The sequence below is a fragment of the Apaloderma vittatum genome, unplaced genomic scaffold, assembly GCF_000703405.1.
Source record: "Apaloderma vittatum isolate BGI_N311 unplaced genomic scaffold, ASM70340v1 scaffold23452, whole genome shotgun sequence".
Taxonomy (NCBI): Eukaryota; Metazoa; Chordata; class Aves; order Trogoniformes; family Trogonidae; genus Apaloderma; species Apaloderma vittatum.
Window position 1 is genome coordinate 30537 of NW_009705571.1, and position 16363 is coordinate 46899.

General features: G+C 42.9%; 1 protein-coding gene across 1 annotated transcript in view; it reads left to right on the forward strand.

The window, feature by feature from the left end:
* Positions 1–15368, forward strand: part of NLK (nemo-like kinase) — a 31159-nt gene extending 15791 nt beyond the window's left edge. Inside the window, exons 6-13 of the mRNA XM_009865487.1 lie at positions 1810–1916; positions 3141–3226; positions 4077–4286; positions 5558–5659; positions 10233–10319; positions 11988–12186; positions 12922–13015; positions 13541–15368. Coding sequence (XP_009863789.1) covers positions 1810–1916; positions 3141–3226; positions 4077–4286; positions 5558–5659; positions 10233–10319; positions 11988–12186; positions 12922–13015; positions 13541–13595 — 940 coding nt within the window. The 3' untranslated portion in view covers positions 13596–15368. The remainder of the gene's footprint in view (positions 1–1809; positions 1917–3140; positions 3227–4076; positions 4287–5557; positions 5660–10232; positions 10320–11987; positions 12187–12921; positions 13016–13540) is intronic.
* Positions 15369–16363: the final 995 nt, after the last annotated feature.

The following is a 16363-nucleotide window of genomic DNA, read 5'->3' on the forward strand; positions in this document are numbered from 1 at the left end:
CGGCTTAAAAAGAGCCCTGCGGGCACCTGTTGGAAGAGTCGATTGAAATCCCACTGGGTTTTTGTGGTTTGTTTTTGCTAAACCTTTCTCGCGCTGGCTGGAGCGGAGTGACTGACCCGCCTGGGTACCAGCTGTTTAAGAAGCCGCCGCGTTGGTAAAAGGCAGGAACACGAGGCGAGCACTGCTTTCACTCTTGTTGAGAGACCCTCATTAAATTATCCAGAGACAATCATCAGATAGCTGCTGTTCAGGCTAATGGCACCTCTGAGCCCCTGTCAAGAGAGCTTTATTTAATGCGCAACAGACCTGGAGTGGTGCAGGTGCCATTTCAGGCCCTCATTTAATTTAAGCTGCTTTAGTTGGCATGGCAACTAGTTGAGACATCTGGGAGACATTATGCTCGGGATTGAGATTTAGGAGGATTTGTGGCGTAGCAAAACAGAAATCTTACGATAATAAAGTGCAGAGTAATGCTTTTGCATTTTTTTTTTTTTATATTTTACATTAAAAATGAAATGTAAGAGTTTGTTGCAGCCATAAGGTAAAAAACAAGTTCTAAAAGGCTGGCATGAATATTGATGAGGTCTAGGATTAGAGGAACTAGGAATTATGGTGATGCAAGGTTGTGGGTTTTTTTATTAATTCTTTACGAATGCAATTTGACTTTGGGGTTTTTTTTAGTCAAAAAGTTGGCAATATGATAAAGTCAATGTTTTGTGTGACGTGCTGATCCCAGATGAAGAATTCAGCTGGGTCGGGTGTGCAGAGCCACAGATGGAAGGAGAACACGGATTGGGTAGGGATGACAGAAAGCACGAGTTCTCTCTGGGTTGTCCAAAGTGCGGGTTGGCCCGTGCCAGTCGGCTGGGAACGGCCAGGAGGGGTTTCAGCTGCAGCTGACGTGCTCACTGCCGTACCGAGGGATGGAGAGCTGGGCTGAAGGGCGGCTCTGCTGTGACATTTCAGAGCCGACCGGCAGCAGAGCTGGGCAGGAGGGGCGCTGAACCACCTCCGCGCCGCGTTTCCCTCTGTGGTGGTGAGGCTCGTTCTGCTCGGTGCCCAGCACTGAGGAGCTGGGTCCCGGGCTCTGCGGCGGGAGTTCAGTGGCTGATGTGCTTCACCTTCTTCAGCCACAAATGCAGTAATACCAGAGAATGATTTCTGTTTGGTTGTGTAGTTTTTTCCTCCAGATGGAAGTACAGCTGTTCCTTCTTTTTCTTCTCCTGTTCTAACTCCAAAGAGGTTTTGTGATGGGATATGTGGGAGTGTGATGTGTGTGTAATGCTTGAGAAGGTGAAACGGTGGGTACTGGCTGGATTTCGGGAGGAGCGTGTGCCTCAGAACTCCACGTTCCTGATCGTGTGGCAGCCTGCAGGTACCTCTGATAACTGATTTTCCCTGGCCTGCACTTGCCAGTTCACCTGGTTCGAGCCTGTTGCTGTGTGTCCACTCTGAGGATGCTGATTCAGTTGTTTGCAATTTGTGGCTTACCCATCCTAGGGAGAAATGTAAAGGTTTCAAGATGCCAATAATTATATTAAAATTTTGTTTTGTTTTCTGAGAGATGATTTGACTTTGGAATAAATATGTAACAAATATGCAGCTTTGCCGAGTAATTTGTTTTCTTTCACAACCTGTTTTTTATTTCCATTCTTGTAAGAATCTGGAGACTTGACCTGTGAAGAAGCTTTATTCTTTCTTACTTGGTAGCTCTCACCTGTAAGAGCTCAAATTCCTTGGAGTTAGAGTAAATGTTTCAAGAGGTTATGTGCTAGACTTTGTGCTTTTGCCTTAACTAAAAAATTGCAGATATGTTGTCACCGAATTGATGCAGAGTGACCTCCATAAGATTATCGTCTCTCCTCAGCCACTCAGCTCGGATCATGTCAAAGTTTTTCTTTACCAGATTCTAAGAGGTAACTTTTTGTCTTTTAAATGTAATGCAAATAATTAGTAGTACATTGGGGGTAGAAGAAATCCAAATTATGTCCAGAATTAGTATGGGCCATTCCAAGTACCTGTTGTACTAGAGGAAATATTTATATTTGTAAGGACAAAAGGCGTTTGTGCCTTTGTGATTCCTGACTTTGATGACTGGGGGAACACTCAGACCTCTGAATTTGTGTCCAGAGGCCGATGTAAAACTGTTGGCTAAAGTTTGTTCAAGGGTTGCTTGAATTCTCATTCCATTTGCCCTGAGAGCTTAGTGTTCCTCAGGCTCATGCTTTTATTTATGTTTGCTCTGTCTGACCCTCTGTGAATTACGGCCGTTTTTCCACGTTCCGTGCTGTGTCTGCTCCTGTGGCTCACGTGCACGAACAACTTGATGTTGATCGGCTCCTTCCGCGGTACTGCTCAGTGAGGCACTTTCTGCATCACTTTCATTTTCTTCAGAAGATCAGATTTACAGCAAAAGCACGCGGGCAGCAGAGGTTATCTTTCTTTTGTAACCACCTAAAGGCTGGAAACCTCCCCAGCAGCTGTGATCAGATGTCCCACGTTCATTAGCTCTAGCTTTGAACTTCTGCACAAAAAAATTCAAGAAAAGGACCTGGGCTTTACTATTATTTGGGCCCCTAGTCCTTTAACCTTGTTTCGAATTATCTGCAGCTGACTTGTGAGGTTTTAGTTTGGAAAAAAAAAAGTGATTATTAAAAAAAATAAAATATGCAAATTAGCTTGGGTTTAACCTGAGTTTATTTCTGAAGTGCAGCTGTTACCTGGGAAGTTGTTAAGTCAAATTTTAGTGGTGCAGAAGTTAAAATTGTCACTGGCAATCAGAGCAGTAAGAGCCGTATGCCAGTGGTACAAGGTGGGAGTAGCGGAGTATCCACGCCGTCACCAGAGAGGTGACGTTTTCGTTTTGCTGTGGGTGGTTTTTTTGTAGTTGTTGTTAAATAAGTACATTTTTTAAAAGGCTACTTTAATTACTTGCTCTGTCTCGTTTGTTTACTGCGAAAGTTTGACGGTGTCATTGAGTGCCCGGTGGTGGGCTGGAGCCTGGCAGGGAGAAAAAACCCTGGCACAGTCTTTGCTGGTCAGGAGCTGCAAGTGCTCCCGGGAGAGTGCTGTCAGCCTTAAACTTCTTGTGAAAGGAAAAAAAGAAAAGGTATTTATGTTAATTTTGTTTACCGTTTCAGGTCTGAAATATCTACATTCTGCTGGCATTTTACATCGAGACATTAAACCAGGGAACCTACTTGTGAACAGCAACTGTGTTCTTAAGGTGCTACTTCAATTTATTGAAAATGTACATATGTCTGTGCTGTTCTTTGTAAATCAGTTGTTACTCTTTAACCAAAAACATTTAAGATGAACGCTTCTCCTGAAAGTTATTTTAATAGAAAAAAAAATCCCACAGATTCTTTAAAAATTACAAGTGATTCTTTTGTTTGACTCTTGTGGGATCTCTTCTGCCCACAGCAGTTGCGGGGGGCAAGCGATTTCTTCAGCTACGGCGACGTCTGGCTCCGATGGGCTGTGTAAAGTAGGAGTAAAGACAGAGTACCCGAGGCTCACCGCTAACCTCTGGGGCGTGTGGCGTTTTGGAGGGCTGAGCTATGCTGGATATATATAAAGAAACCCTTCCTTTACACAATTCTGCTAAGCATTCTAATTTCCTAAGTTTTGATCTCTTGTCTTAACCGTTCTGGTTCAAGAAATCGTTAAAAATTCTCAAAGCCAAAGTAAATAGAAGGGTGAATCTCTCTGTAGCGTTTTGAGGCATATCATGAACAACTGAAATCAGGTTTGGGATGAGGTATTTTGTGCTCAGAGGTTGGCAAGATATGGGGTTTTTTCCTCCAGTGCTAAGTTTTTTAATCTTTTAGGTTATAAATACTGTAATGCCAACTAAAAATGCACAGATAAAATGTAGAAAGTTTGAATGCTTGTGGAATAAAGTAGCATAATTTCTTCGTACTCCCCTTTCCCTTTGTTATACGGTTACAGCAAATGAACTGATTTATTTAAGTGTTGGTTTGGAATTTCCTGCTTCGCTACCGGAAGGTTACCTATTTGAAATGCATTAAAGTGTTTTGGTTATTTTAATTTTTTTATTTACCTTCTCAATTTAGATTTGTGATTTTGGATTGGCCAGGGTGGAAGAATTAGATGAATCTCGTCACATGACTCAGGAAGTTGTCACTCAGTATTACCGAGCTCCAGAAATCCTGATGGGCAGCCGTCACTACAGCAATGCTATCGACATCTGGTCTGTAGGCTGCATCTTTGCAGAATTACTTGGGCGAAGAATATTGTTTCAGGCACAGAGTCCCATACAGCAGGTATAATTAAATTTCCCTTCCAAAATTATTCTACTGCATGATTTCGTGGAGTCAGTTATGCTGGTGCGTTCCGAACCTCAAACTTGCTTTTGCTTTGCCTGGGTAGGCAAAAACCCAAGCTCCTTTGAAATGCTGAAATGATAGCTTCCAGACAGTATTAAAAGCAGTGGTTATTAACTTTGGCTTTTGAAATGTGTAATTTTTTTGTAATCCCTTGTAATCTGCTGCAGTACCAAAGCCTGCAGTAGCATTTTATTGAGATAAGGTAAAGGTGATATAACCGGGATCAAGCTCTTTATAACAACTCGCATGAGAAAGTAGTAAATTTTCTGCCAGGACGTACCTGGAGGTGCAGTATTGGCACTTGAACTGTTTAAACTGCCAATTAGTAGTACTGCTCAGACAATTTTGTTTCGGTAGTGGTCATGTGTGTAAGAAGGTATTAAATGTTTTTTTCTGTTGTGTGGCTGTGGCTAGGTATAAAACCAGGAGGCACGCCACAATACTTCAGCCCCATTCCTCCAGCAAGCAACCTAATGTAATACACATATTGTACCTCTAATACAATATAAGTTATAGCTCTTGAAGTGCTGTTTTTACAGTAGATAGAACATACTGTCTGCAGCAAGCTATTAGAGATGGGTACATTTATCCTTCTCTCTAAGAGACGAGCCGAGATGTGCTGACATAAAAATGTTTATCGTCAATGTTGCTAGTATTCATCTGTGGATTAGAAACTACAGAGCATTAAAATGGTGAGGTTTCGTATGTTGTATGACAAGAAGTAAAAACACATTCCAAACTTGTGTAAAAGGTGACATTCCAAACTCTGGGCTTTCCTGGTTTGTTAATGCATGTGGCATCTTCTCAGGTTTGAGAGACATTCCCATTAACGTGCCGTGTTCAGCATTCATCTGTTTGAAAGGTCGCAGTGCTGTGTGTATATTTTTTCGATGCTGTGTTCGGTCTCATGCCACGTCCTGGCAGTCGTGTTCCCAAGGAGAGTCGTGGGGTGGGGTGAGATTTTTTGGGTGCAGTGCACTTGCTTTGGTTGGAAAGTTGTATAAAGTTACGTAAGAGTTCCTAGATATTTTCTAAGCCCTGTGCAGAGAATGGTTTAAGAAGTAATCACCAGATACACTTCAATTGTGTTCTGTGGAATTCTGTGCTAGCCAGGTAATGTGATTTACGTGAGCTTAAGAATCGGCTGTCATGATGAAATATATTGGCAAGTGTCTAAGGTCTCGGATGTGCGCGTTCTGTCCCTACAGCTGGATCTGATCACAGACCTGCTGGGCACGCCGTCGCTGGAGGCGATGAGGACGGCTTGCGAAGGCGCCAAGGCTCACATACTCAGGGGTCCTCATAAACAGGTACCGCGGGGCCGCTCGCCCCTTCCTGCGCTCGTTCGGAGGGTCCCTCTGTCCGCCCCCGTCAGTCAGGATTTCTGGGGGCAGGACAGCGCCGCTGCACCGTCACGGCGCTTCGCAGCTTTGATTAAATTCTTGTGGTGCGTTCGTTCGTAAGTACGTCGGGTCCTTGCTCTCGGAGCTGCCCCTGCCTGTAGCCCCAGCTGCGTGCCAGAGGCGGGTTGGGTTGGGGGGGCGAGGCGGTTGTGGCGGGGCAGCGGTGAGGGCTGAGGCAACAGTCCCTCAAACTGCCCTGGGGACAAGGTGATTTTCATTAGTAAAGCGCATTTCTGGCTCCCATCTTGTGTGTATTGTTTGCCTTGGTACAGGTGAAAGTCTCCTCTTTTGAGGAGACAGTGTTCTGGTAGTTATTTTGAATGACGGTGTTAAATTGGAGCGATAGTGTTGTCCAGAGACGTAAATTAAAATTAACAGTGTAGTTCAGAAAACCCTGGAGGGAGTCTTGTACTGACAGGATCAGGAGTATCAGAAGTGGAAATTGCCCATTACCCAAATCCATCCAGCAGCCGGAGGGTCCCTCACACCTCTGCCCCGGGACCGGAGCCGTTCGGGCAAGGCGTAACAGGGTGTTGAAAACTGAGATGCAGCATTCAACATAACTGAAGTAAAAGTGAATTAAAAGCAAAGAAACAGAGAAAAAAGGCAGGATGATGTCATTATGCTGACTGGACAATGAAAAGGGCAGATGAACTATGCTCTTAATAGTTACAAAGAAATAGTTCTTCAGGAATCGATATTGCAGTAATAAAGCAGTACATCCATCCACAACATGGTCATTTGTGTGGCTGTGAGGTAGTAAAAATTAACAAAACTAGTAGCCTGTACCTATTAATGCATCAGATCTTTACAGTAGTTAAGTTTGCACTTTTATTTTCTGCACGTTGAAGTAATTTCTCAAATACCAACTCACCACAATAGTAGTTACCATAGAAATGAGCGTTGAATATATATTCTGCTATATTATTAACATGTGGGAGTTCTGCCTCCTTGGAACTTTGATTCACTACATCAAGTTGTCTCTATTCCATTTTATGACAGGTTTTTCTTCTTTTAACATTAATAATAGGAGGATTTCCTTAAGACTTTCTCTACAAGTTTTAAAACAAATCAATTATAATTTTTTTGCTATCATGTGCTGGCAAAGTTTTAAGCATTTAGTCCTGCACTTTCAGGGTTTGAGATGTTTAAAAAAAAATAAAAAATTCTAGTGATTGAAGGTGTGATAAATGCTTCCGCTACACTGTATACATAAAGATACGTTACAGTGAACAATTACATCCAGATACTTTATAGAGTACGTCAGTTTTAAATTCTGATGGTTTGATAATAGGTGGACGTTCCCAAAGTGCAGTAGTTGTGCTCCTTGTGGTAGTAAGCAAGAACTCTGGAATTTATGTGTTAGCCTCTTCAGTTTGCTAAACTAGGAAGTTTTACCAAGAGCTGGAAGGGGCACAGGAGTGCCCTCGGATCCTCTGCCCCCAGTGCCGAGGCTGTTCTTGCTCAAGCCTCTGGAACCGGGTTTGTCTCTTGAGCCCCCGAGCGATGGGAATACCAAGAAGCAAGTGAGGCGAGATAGCATCAAATGTTTGTGATACAGATTTAATGTCCCGTAGCCACTAAGTCACTGGAAATAAACCCAAAGTGGTTAGTTCTGAGTCTGTTGGGGAAAACAGCTTTTGTTTTTCGCCGAGTGCCACAGAAGCCGAGCAGCCTGCGGAGCCGGCGCGCTCATCTGCAGCTTCAAGTAAGCGCTTACGGTGCATCCAGTCAATTGCTTTAATGATATTTCTCTGTTTTCAACTTCAAGCACACTTCGTGTTTGAATGCAGATTCATGCCTTTTTGTCTTTCATTTTCATCTTTTAAAACTGAGATTTCGCTAAAGCATAAATAGCTAAAGGTTACCACTTTCTTAATTAGATTAATAGGGGGAGAAAAGTAAGTTAGAAACTGGTGATTACTTTGTCACACAAACTATTTTTAATGGGTGTAGGTGAGCACAGTAGGAGTTAAGGGGTAAAGCGCTGTGCTGCTCGATGTAAAAATAGATGAACGCCTGAAGTTTCTGAGTAAAAAAACCCAGCCCCACTGTGTGTTGGCACAATGAAAATTTACATACTACGTAGACTTCTCTGTCAGCTTTGCATGTAGAATTTTTGCTTCAGACTAGATTTAAGCGAATTGATAAAGTCGCTTAACCAGCAGCCCTTGGCGGAGCATCTGCGCCGCATCTGCGGTGTCCGTAAGGAGTCGTTTGGACTTCACGAGCAGTCGTGTGCTGACCCACTTCCAGAAGGAAAATGAGCTGGAGCTCCTTTGTCCCTCGTGGGGGTCCTGATCCTTCCCCCGTGGGGGTTCTGGCCATCTCTGTTACAGCAGAGAGCGCTCTGGCGTGAGGCACCTTAGCGGCTAAAAGCCCCGGCCGCTGATTGCATCACAATCAAAGCTTACAGCAATTCAGTTTTTTACCAATTTCTTCCGCCCTCGCTAGGGCTCTTCTCAGGACTGTTTCTCGTCTCTAGCTGGGGACTTGATTGCAGCGTGCTGAGAAAATGCTGTCCCCAAAAGCTGCGTCTAACCAGATGCTCCTGGAATGGCAGATGAGCTGCAGACAAGGGTCATAGTGTAGTAAAAAAAGAAAGTGCATCCTTCATCTATGTGGGATGCAGCAGCTTCCCTAAGTAAGGAATGTAGCCCTACTTTGTGCCTCAGGGCACAGATGAAACCTGCTTCGTCAGGGTGCTGGCATGGCAGGGCTTTTCTGTGTAGGTGGCACTTACCAGTTAGGAAAATCAGACGGAGTTGCCAAATACTCTAGCTCTGCACTTTAGGAACTAAGGCTGAGCAGTGCTTGGTGCTGTGTTTTGGTAGTTCAGGGTTAAGCTGAATGATGTCACTGTGGAGGTGTAATTTTTGTAGTTACTGACAAGTTTACAGCAACTAAATAACACGTTCATTTGCTTTGCTGAACAGGTAGGAGCATCCGATGTGGCCAAGTGTTAGCGCTGCACACCAGCTAAAGCACTGTGCGGAGCTGGCGCAGTTCTGGAGCCCCTGTGGATCCATCAGTCTGCCAATGAATATTGGCCCATAAATACGCAAACTGACTTGCGATCGATTGGTTATATTTGAGGCAGAATGGTTTAGTCATTTCTGTCAGCTGGCGAGGATATTCTTCCCACACCTCGACAGCGATTACCCGCATGCGCTGGTGAAGCACGCTCTGTAGTTCTCTGCTCCTCCCAACACCTGCAGTCACCTGTAAACGCAACTGGAATTTTCATGGGAGGAATACAAAGGTGTGTGGGTGTGGCTGCAGGTGTACGTGGTGCTTTGTTTCCTTGAAAAAATGAAAGAAAGGGATGTTAGGAGTACTGGAGTCGGAATCCGCAGTGCCTGGCCTCGTATCTGTGAGGTTCTTTTTGCCTTTGGTTGGAGGGTTTGGTTTCTTTTTTCAACAGGTTTGTGGCTTTGCTTTCTTCTAAGTGTGAAACTTGAGATTTCCTTTACCCTATCTTACTCTGTTTTTTTTTCCCATTTCCCTTTAGAGCAGTAACCATTCCCTTGTTTTGCCACACTTTGTCCACTTTGAGGGCTAACTGTCGTGCACTCTACTGCCATTCATTAAGCAAAACAGAAATGATATCAATTGAGCAGGAAGATACTTGACTTCATTTTGGAAACTGGCGTTGTGGGTTTCAAAAAACAGTATCTTTGAAGCTGATTGCAGAGTGTTGGGTTTAGCTCTTGCTTTAGACAAATGGCAGGTAACAGAACCATCAGCGCTGAGGCGGGTTTTTTTTTCATTTTGGGCAACTTCAGGCAGTGCTTCTTCCCACATTCCAGGGGTTTGTCCTCCCGCTCTGCTGCCTTCCTGCTAGCATTTAATTCTGGAGTCACAGCTGACTTTCAGGCTAAAGAGCTGGGAAAAAAATAAATAAAATCCCCAAAACTATTCCAGCTTTTTTTAACTGTGCGGTTCATGGCCCGAGCAGCGCGCAGCATGAGAAGTGGCCCCCCCAGAGCTTCAGGCCTCGGCGGCTGCCCCATTTATCTGGATGCAAAACGCCGCATGCCCGAAGGTCGTTTTAATTGTACTGGATGTCACTGCCAGTTAGATATGGATCGCCGGGGCAAGGGAAAGCAAAACAATCCGTAATTTGGCACTGAATTGAGATCAGAACGATGAAATACTGGAAATGATGTGGTTAATCAAACCCTTGAGCGGCTGCAGCTTAAAGAGATGTCTATGTACCAAAATAAATAAATAAAATGCAGGTTTGTCCAGGGAGTGCATCTGAACTAAGGGGAAAATAATCAATTGGATCTCTGTTACAATTGCTGGGGTTTGTGATCGTGATTATTGTCGCGTTGGAAAGCCTTAGGTACCGCCTGTCCTGTTTAACAAGAAGCTTGTCCTTGGTAACTACAGAAGAGCGCGTGCTGGAGCAGTTCTCTGGCTGATGGATGTGACAGGACGACTATCTGTACTTTTCTCTCTCCCATTTCCCCTACAGCCATCCCTTCCTGTCCTATATACACTTTCCAGTCAAGCTACACATGAAGCAGTTCATCTCCTTTGCAGAATGTTGGTCTTTGATCCAGTAAGTACCATTTAAAATTGTTTCTAATACTTTTTCTACTTAAATGAGTGTTTTTACGTGAAGGACTGCGTTAACTGGGTTTTGCTGGCGTTGCGTTGCAGTACTTTTGTTTGGTAAAAGACGTGAAAGTATCATTTGGTAATTGGTTGTTTAATTTCCCCCTGGAATGGGGTTTTGCATTCAGGATCTGGTGGTCTTTTGAAGAAAGCTACGGCAGAGTGAGAAAGGCGAGGGTGTTGGTGAATCATGCTAGCTTTTCCTAGCTAGGTGTAGGTAGCAGAACATCAGATACTTTGATGCAGTTCTAATTAGAGGCACGTGGGTGTTCCTGGTCTTGCAACACACAAAAAATTCCTCCCGCATCCACACAGTCACGGAACGGGATCTTTTTGTCCACTGAGCATCTGTTTTTCTAATAAAAATGTGCTGCTGTGGATTTGGGGTTTCATCGCTTGGGCTTGCTATACAAAATTGTCACTGGAAAATCTGATACGCGAGTCAACGATCTTGATTATTTTAATCTTTCAGAAAACCCTCTAAAATGTCAAATGAAAAATAGACAGATTGACTGAGCTGCAAGGGAGGACGCCTGTAATTGATAAAGGATTTGGCAGGCGGTGCTTTTGATTGTATTTTTTTACAGTGTAAAATTGTGTTTCTGACCAAAACCGTAGAAATGTCAAATCATAACATCCACGTAAACAGGCTTTTTTTTTTTGCTTTGTAACTCCCTCAACACTTAGAATATTATTATTCCCAAATCACATTTGAATAAATGCGGGTTTGAGTTTTTAAAGAATCGGGCCAATCCTTTGGAATGGGTGAACTTAATTTAATCTAAAAAATATCCTGTGAGTTGGGACCCTTGGATTTACTTCAAACTTTGCTGCTGGTTTTGCTCTGTAACCGAGTTTGTTTTGGTTTTTTAATTCCCCTCTAACGAGGGATTGCATTACACCTGGAGCTCGCACTTCTCTGCAGCTCTGCAGAAGCAGCTCTGTTCTCCTTTTTTGATGGGGTGGTAGCTGGAGCCTGAGAACTTTACTTTGGTTATGCACAAACCAAGTCTTGGTCTGCTGGAAGCAGACTTTGTGATGGAGACCATTGCTGGGAGCCCTTCTCCCCTGCACGGCCTTCACCGCTTGGCTTCTGAAACAAGTGGGTGTTTCTCAGCACTCCAGGTGCCGCACCCTGAGTTGAGCGTTACCAGCGACGCTTACGTTTGTGTTTTACTGAAGTACGTACTCAAGGACATGTAAAAATGTTTTGCAGAGTATGACCCTACAAAAACCCACTGTATTTGCTAACTTTAAATTATTTGGACTTAGTTTTGTTTATTGTAGGAGTCATAATTGTAAGGCTACCCGGAGAAAATAATTGCTGAAAAATATATTTCTAAAAACGGCGTTAGCAGCATTCTCTGTCATTAGCCAGAGTCCAGAAAGGTCACTGTCGTCGTAGCAATGCTGCTTGGTTTTTTTTTAAGTAAAATCTTCCCTCTAGTGGCAGCGTTTGTACATCTGAAACATTGTCCCTCAATGTGTTTAGGGGGTTATAAAACGATTTAGAATTAATTGATGAGTAAATATTCTTTAGACTGTTGCAATACCTCTGAAAATATCCTAACTAATCTTTTTTAATTTTTTTTCTTTAAATGCATTATTTCAGTCCAAAAGAATATCTGCTAAGGATGCCTTAGCTCACCCATATCTCGATGAAGGGCGATTGCGATACCACACCTGTATGTGTAAATGTTGTTTTTCCACATCTACTGGAAGAGTTTATACTAGTGATTTTGAACCCATCACTAATCCCAAATTCGATGACACTTTTGAAAAGAACCTCAGTTCTGTTCGGCAGGTTAAAGGTGAGTAGTAGTTAACCTTTGCCCCTGCATTTGTCTTCCTGCTCCATCCTTTAGCCGTAGGTAGTTGGGATGTGGTTTTCTGTTGGTATTTTTCCATAGCAGGGACTGGAAATAATTTCTTTTCGCTAAAAAAAGAGAATTGCAGACGATGTTCTGACAGAATACGTTACCACATGCGTTCCCTGACGTGCGGTCGGCTGTTGGTTTCAAACCTCGTTGGCTCCTGCCTTGGGGTCGGCGCTCCCCGTGCTGTTCACGGTGTGGTTGAAGGATGGCGCCGCGGGAAAGGGAGATCACCGCCGTGGCCTTTTTGGGGCGCGGCAGCTTTGTGCTTGGTGGCAGTAACTGAATTAGTGAATCAATCAAACTGAATTAGTGAATCAAAGTGGAGTCACGTTCTTGGTATTTGCCACTCAAGTTCAAGTTGAGAATTCTTTGATTTTCAAAAAATTATTCCCTAAAACTGGGGTTTAATCTGTAACGGGTTACCATCAGTTCCGCATCACAGGGGTGATCAGGGGTTTATTTTCTATATGCTTGTTTCAGCATGCGCGTGAGAGTTCTGTGGGAATTTCTGCTACAAGGTGGGGTGTCTGGTTCAATTCAGGGAAGCTGGGGTTCTTTGATCTTGACCAAAATGTATCTGCTCTATTTCCACCGAGTCTACATTGCATCTTGCTGAAGCAAAAAGTGTTAATGGTACGGTGTGTTTTTCTATTTCTCTCCTATGTGCAGAAATAATTCATCAGTTCATTTTGGAACAGCAGAAAGGAAACAGAGTGCCTCTCTGCATCAACCCTCAGTCTGCTGCTTTTAAGAGCTTTATTAGGTAACTGTATGTAATCACATCTGATATTAATTCACATTTATTAGTAGTACAGAATTCACACATCCAAAATGTTTTATGATTTAAGTTTCTGAGAGTAGGAAAGGCCCATAGATAACTTCTGCAAAAAACAACAGCCTCAAGTGGTTACATGTTAAAAACGTTTCTGTGAATTCTTCTAGAATTTAAGCAAAAGGTGCAAATGTTTCAGGTAGTTTTTGCGTGGAAGCGCAGAAGTCGCACTAGACATTAGGACTGAAAGGTTGACAAGCTGGGTGTTGGCTGTAGAATTTCCCTGTGAAACCATTAGAAGGAACGACTGGGAGGTGAAAGATGGTTAAGAAAATAGGAAGACAAAGTCTGGCGAGCTGTTTGTTGCCAACACTGCTCACTGTTGGTCTTGGGGTGTTTTGGTTTGGTTTTGGTGGGTTTTCTCGTTTTCCTCGAACCGTTTGCTTACTGAACTTTCTCCTCTATGAGCTATTGCAAATGAACACTGATTTTCTGTATCACCTGCATTCATTCCAGTTCCACGGTCGCTCAACCATCTGAGATGCCGCCATCTCCACTGGTTTGGGAGTAAAGTGGAAGAGAATAGACTACTGAAGATGTAATGTAGCTTTCCACTGGAGTCTGGGATTTGCAATTCTGGAGGTTAATCATGCTTGTACTGTAATTTTACTAATGAAGTTTTAAATTAACAACCACTACTTGTACAATATGAATAATATTTAGAAATGTACTAGACTTTTAATCTTGTAAAGTGGTTGTGCTTTTAGAAGAAAATATTTTACCCAGAGTTGCACGTGTTTTATGAATTCTAGTGCAGCTGTGATGGCTCAGCTTGGAACAAACAGAATCGAACCAAATTTGGGGAGGTTTTTTTCTTTTTTTTTTCTCCTCTTTTTTTTTTTATCAAAGTGAGATTGTACAAAAAGATAGACATACATTTTGATATTGAGCCATTCCTGAAGATTTTGGGTTTTCTAAAACTAAGGAATACAGAAAACTTGACTGCGACCAATCATGAAGTCACGTCAGATGACAGCGACCACAGCCCGTGGGCAGGTCACCTGGTGTTCAAATCCTATAAATAGCTTCTCACTAGAGCTGTGATGGTGATGTGTGCTGTTCTAAAATCAAATGTTGTGAGTAGAGAGAATGAGTTTGTGACTAGGAGAGACTAAACTTCTGTTTCCTTACCCAGTATAAATATATATATATATTTAATCTATTTTTATTAGAAGTTTTTCTGCTCTTTCTTACATAAAACCCCCCAGCATGCATCTTCTATGTGTGTAAATAATTCCATTTATGGGCTAATTTCAGAGATCCCTGACATCATTGCTGTATAGAGAGAAACTAGCTTGCACATTTTAGGTCTGTGAAATTTTGTGAGAACTTTTTCCTGCACTGGACAGTTGAGAGAAAAAAAAAAAAAGAAAAGAAAAAAAAAGCACATAGGGAATTATGTTAATTGTGTTCGTGTCCTTAGGCAAAGCTGTGGAAGTCTTGAAATGTCACAGTAGTAAATAACTTTTATTACTTTTTGGCTAATTCTTTTTCTGTTGGAACACTGAATTCTGTGCATATGTATATATGAACACAAATTGAAGGCCTCTACCTCCTGGAGTATACAACTTGGTTTGTTTACCTCCACATGATTTTTTTTTTTTTTAAGTTCAGTGTGGAGACTTGAAACTTGAATGTCCCTTCCAACTTTTATATTTAAAACAAGACTAGAAAATTGAAGACTGTTTTTCACCTGTACAAAGAAATACTGAAGGGTGGTCTTAAAATTTGAGCAGTGGTCTGGAGAAAAACCGTGGTGTTTGTTATGGACAATTAACTGTTAAAGTTATTGTAAGTTATCTGTATTTAGCAGAGTATTTTCAACAAGAGTGATCTGAGCTGAAATTGGAGACTATTAGTAAGTTATGTTTGGAAGTTTTAACTTCAATGAAGTAATTATTTGCTGTGAAAGAGACAAACATTGAATAACTGAACAAAGATGGTGCAATATCTTTGTTTTTTGTGAGGCTCCTGAGAATAAAACCAACTGAAGCATTTCAATTCACTTGAGTGAGAAAGGTGTTTAATTGAAAGAGCCCGAGAAGACACTGGTATGAAAGGTAAAATCTCAGAGGTTGGTCAGTTAATGTGGCACACTTGCTGGTCACTTTGTAAAATGTAGATTTGAAGTACAGTGGTGAAAACATTAAATGTGACATTTGAAAAAGAAGTGGCGTTATCTTTCTTTCCTGTCGGATCTCCCACCTTTATTTAAGAATAAGTTGTTACAGTCTTGATTAACTACCGTCTGCAAGAATACAAGTAAAAAGACTTTCCAGCATCTTGGTTTGAGCATGATTTTGATTTGTACACACACGTGCGCACGCACACACTTATGTACATATATATATGCATATCTGTGCACGTATATATGACTTAAAGTATTTGTTTGCTCTTTAAGCTTGATCCTGGTTAAAGGCAAAACGTGCTGATTAAATCAAAACAAGCAGTTGACTTGCACTTTATTGGGAGGTTGACAGGCACCCAGGCAAGGATGGATTTTACCTAATTTGCAGAGTTTGTGGTATTCTTTTCAGCACAAACGCTTTCACTGTTTTCTCCGGTCCTAATGCAAAGAATCCCACGTGCCGTGGCGTCGCGGAGTGTGACTGAAAATGTTCATGTTTGATGGGTACGACCTGTTTAAAGATCAGACAAATGGAACTGTGTCGTTCAAGCCGCAGGACCTCAGGAGAACTAAACCCACGGGCCACCGTGGCACGTGCTCCCTTCCCCAGAGCTCGTGGGCCGCGTACGTGCCTCTTGCTAGAAGTCTCCGTGCCGGGGCGAGCTCAGTCCCCTGGTGGTTTGGCAGCGGTGATGGGGGTGTCGTTACTGCTCCATGGGGGCTCGTGCTGAGCTCGCCCCTCCACAGCCTCCTGTGGGCGTTCTCGTGCTGGCACCCAGCTCTGGGGTCCGTGAGCACGTCGTGACCCAGCGGCACCGGTGTGAGCTTTGGAGCTCGTTGCCAGGGATCTGTGGGTTAATCTCCATCGTAAACATAAAAAGAATAAGACGGCTTTTGGACGTTTACCTCTCGGTGTCTCCCTGTGAGCGTGGGCAGGGTGCTGTGCAGCGGGACCAAGATCAGCACGGATGTGTCACTCAAATGGTGTGTGCAGATACATTAAAAAAAACGGTTCTGGCCATGTTTTCTGTAGCCTCAGCTGCATTTTTTGTGTTTAATGTGAATCAATTACAAGGAAAGTGAGACCTCCAAAGAGCTGTCTTGGACAAAGACGGTTCCATTGCTGAGGCGAAGGCACGACCAGAGCGTGA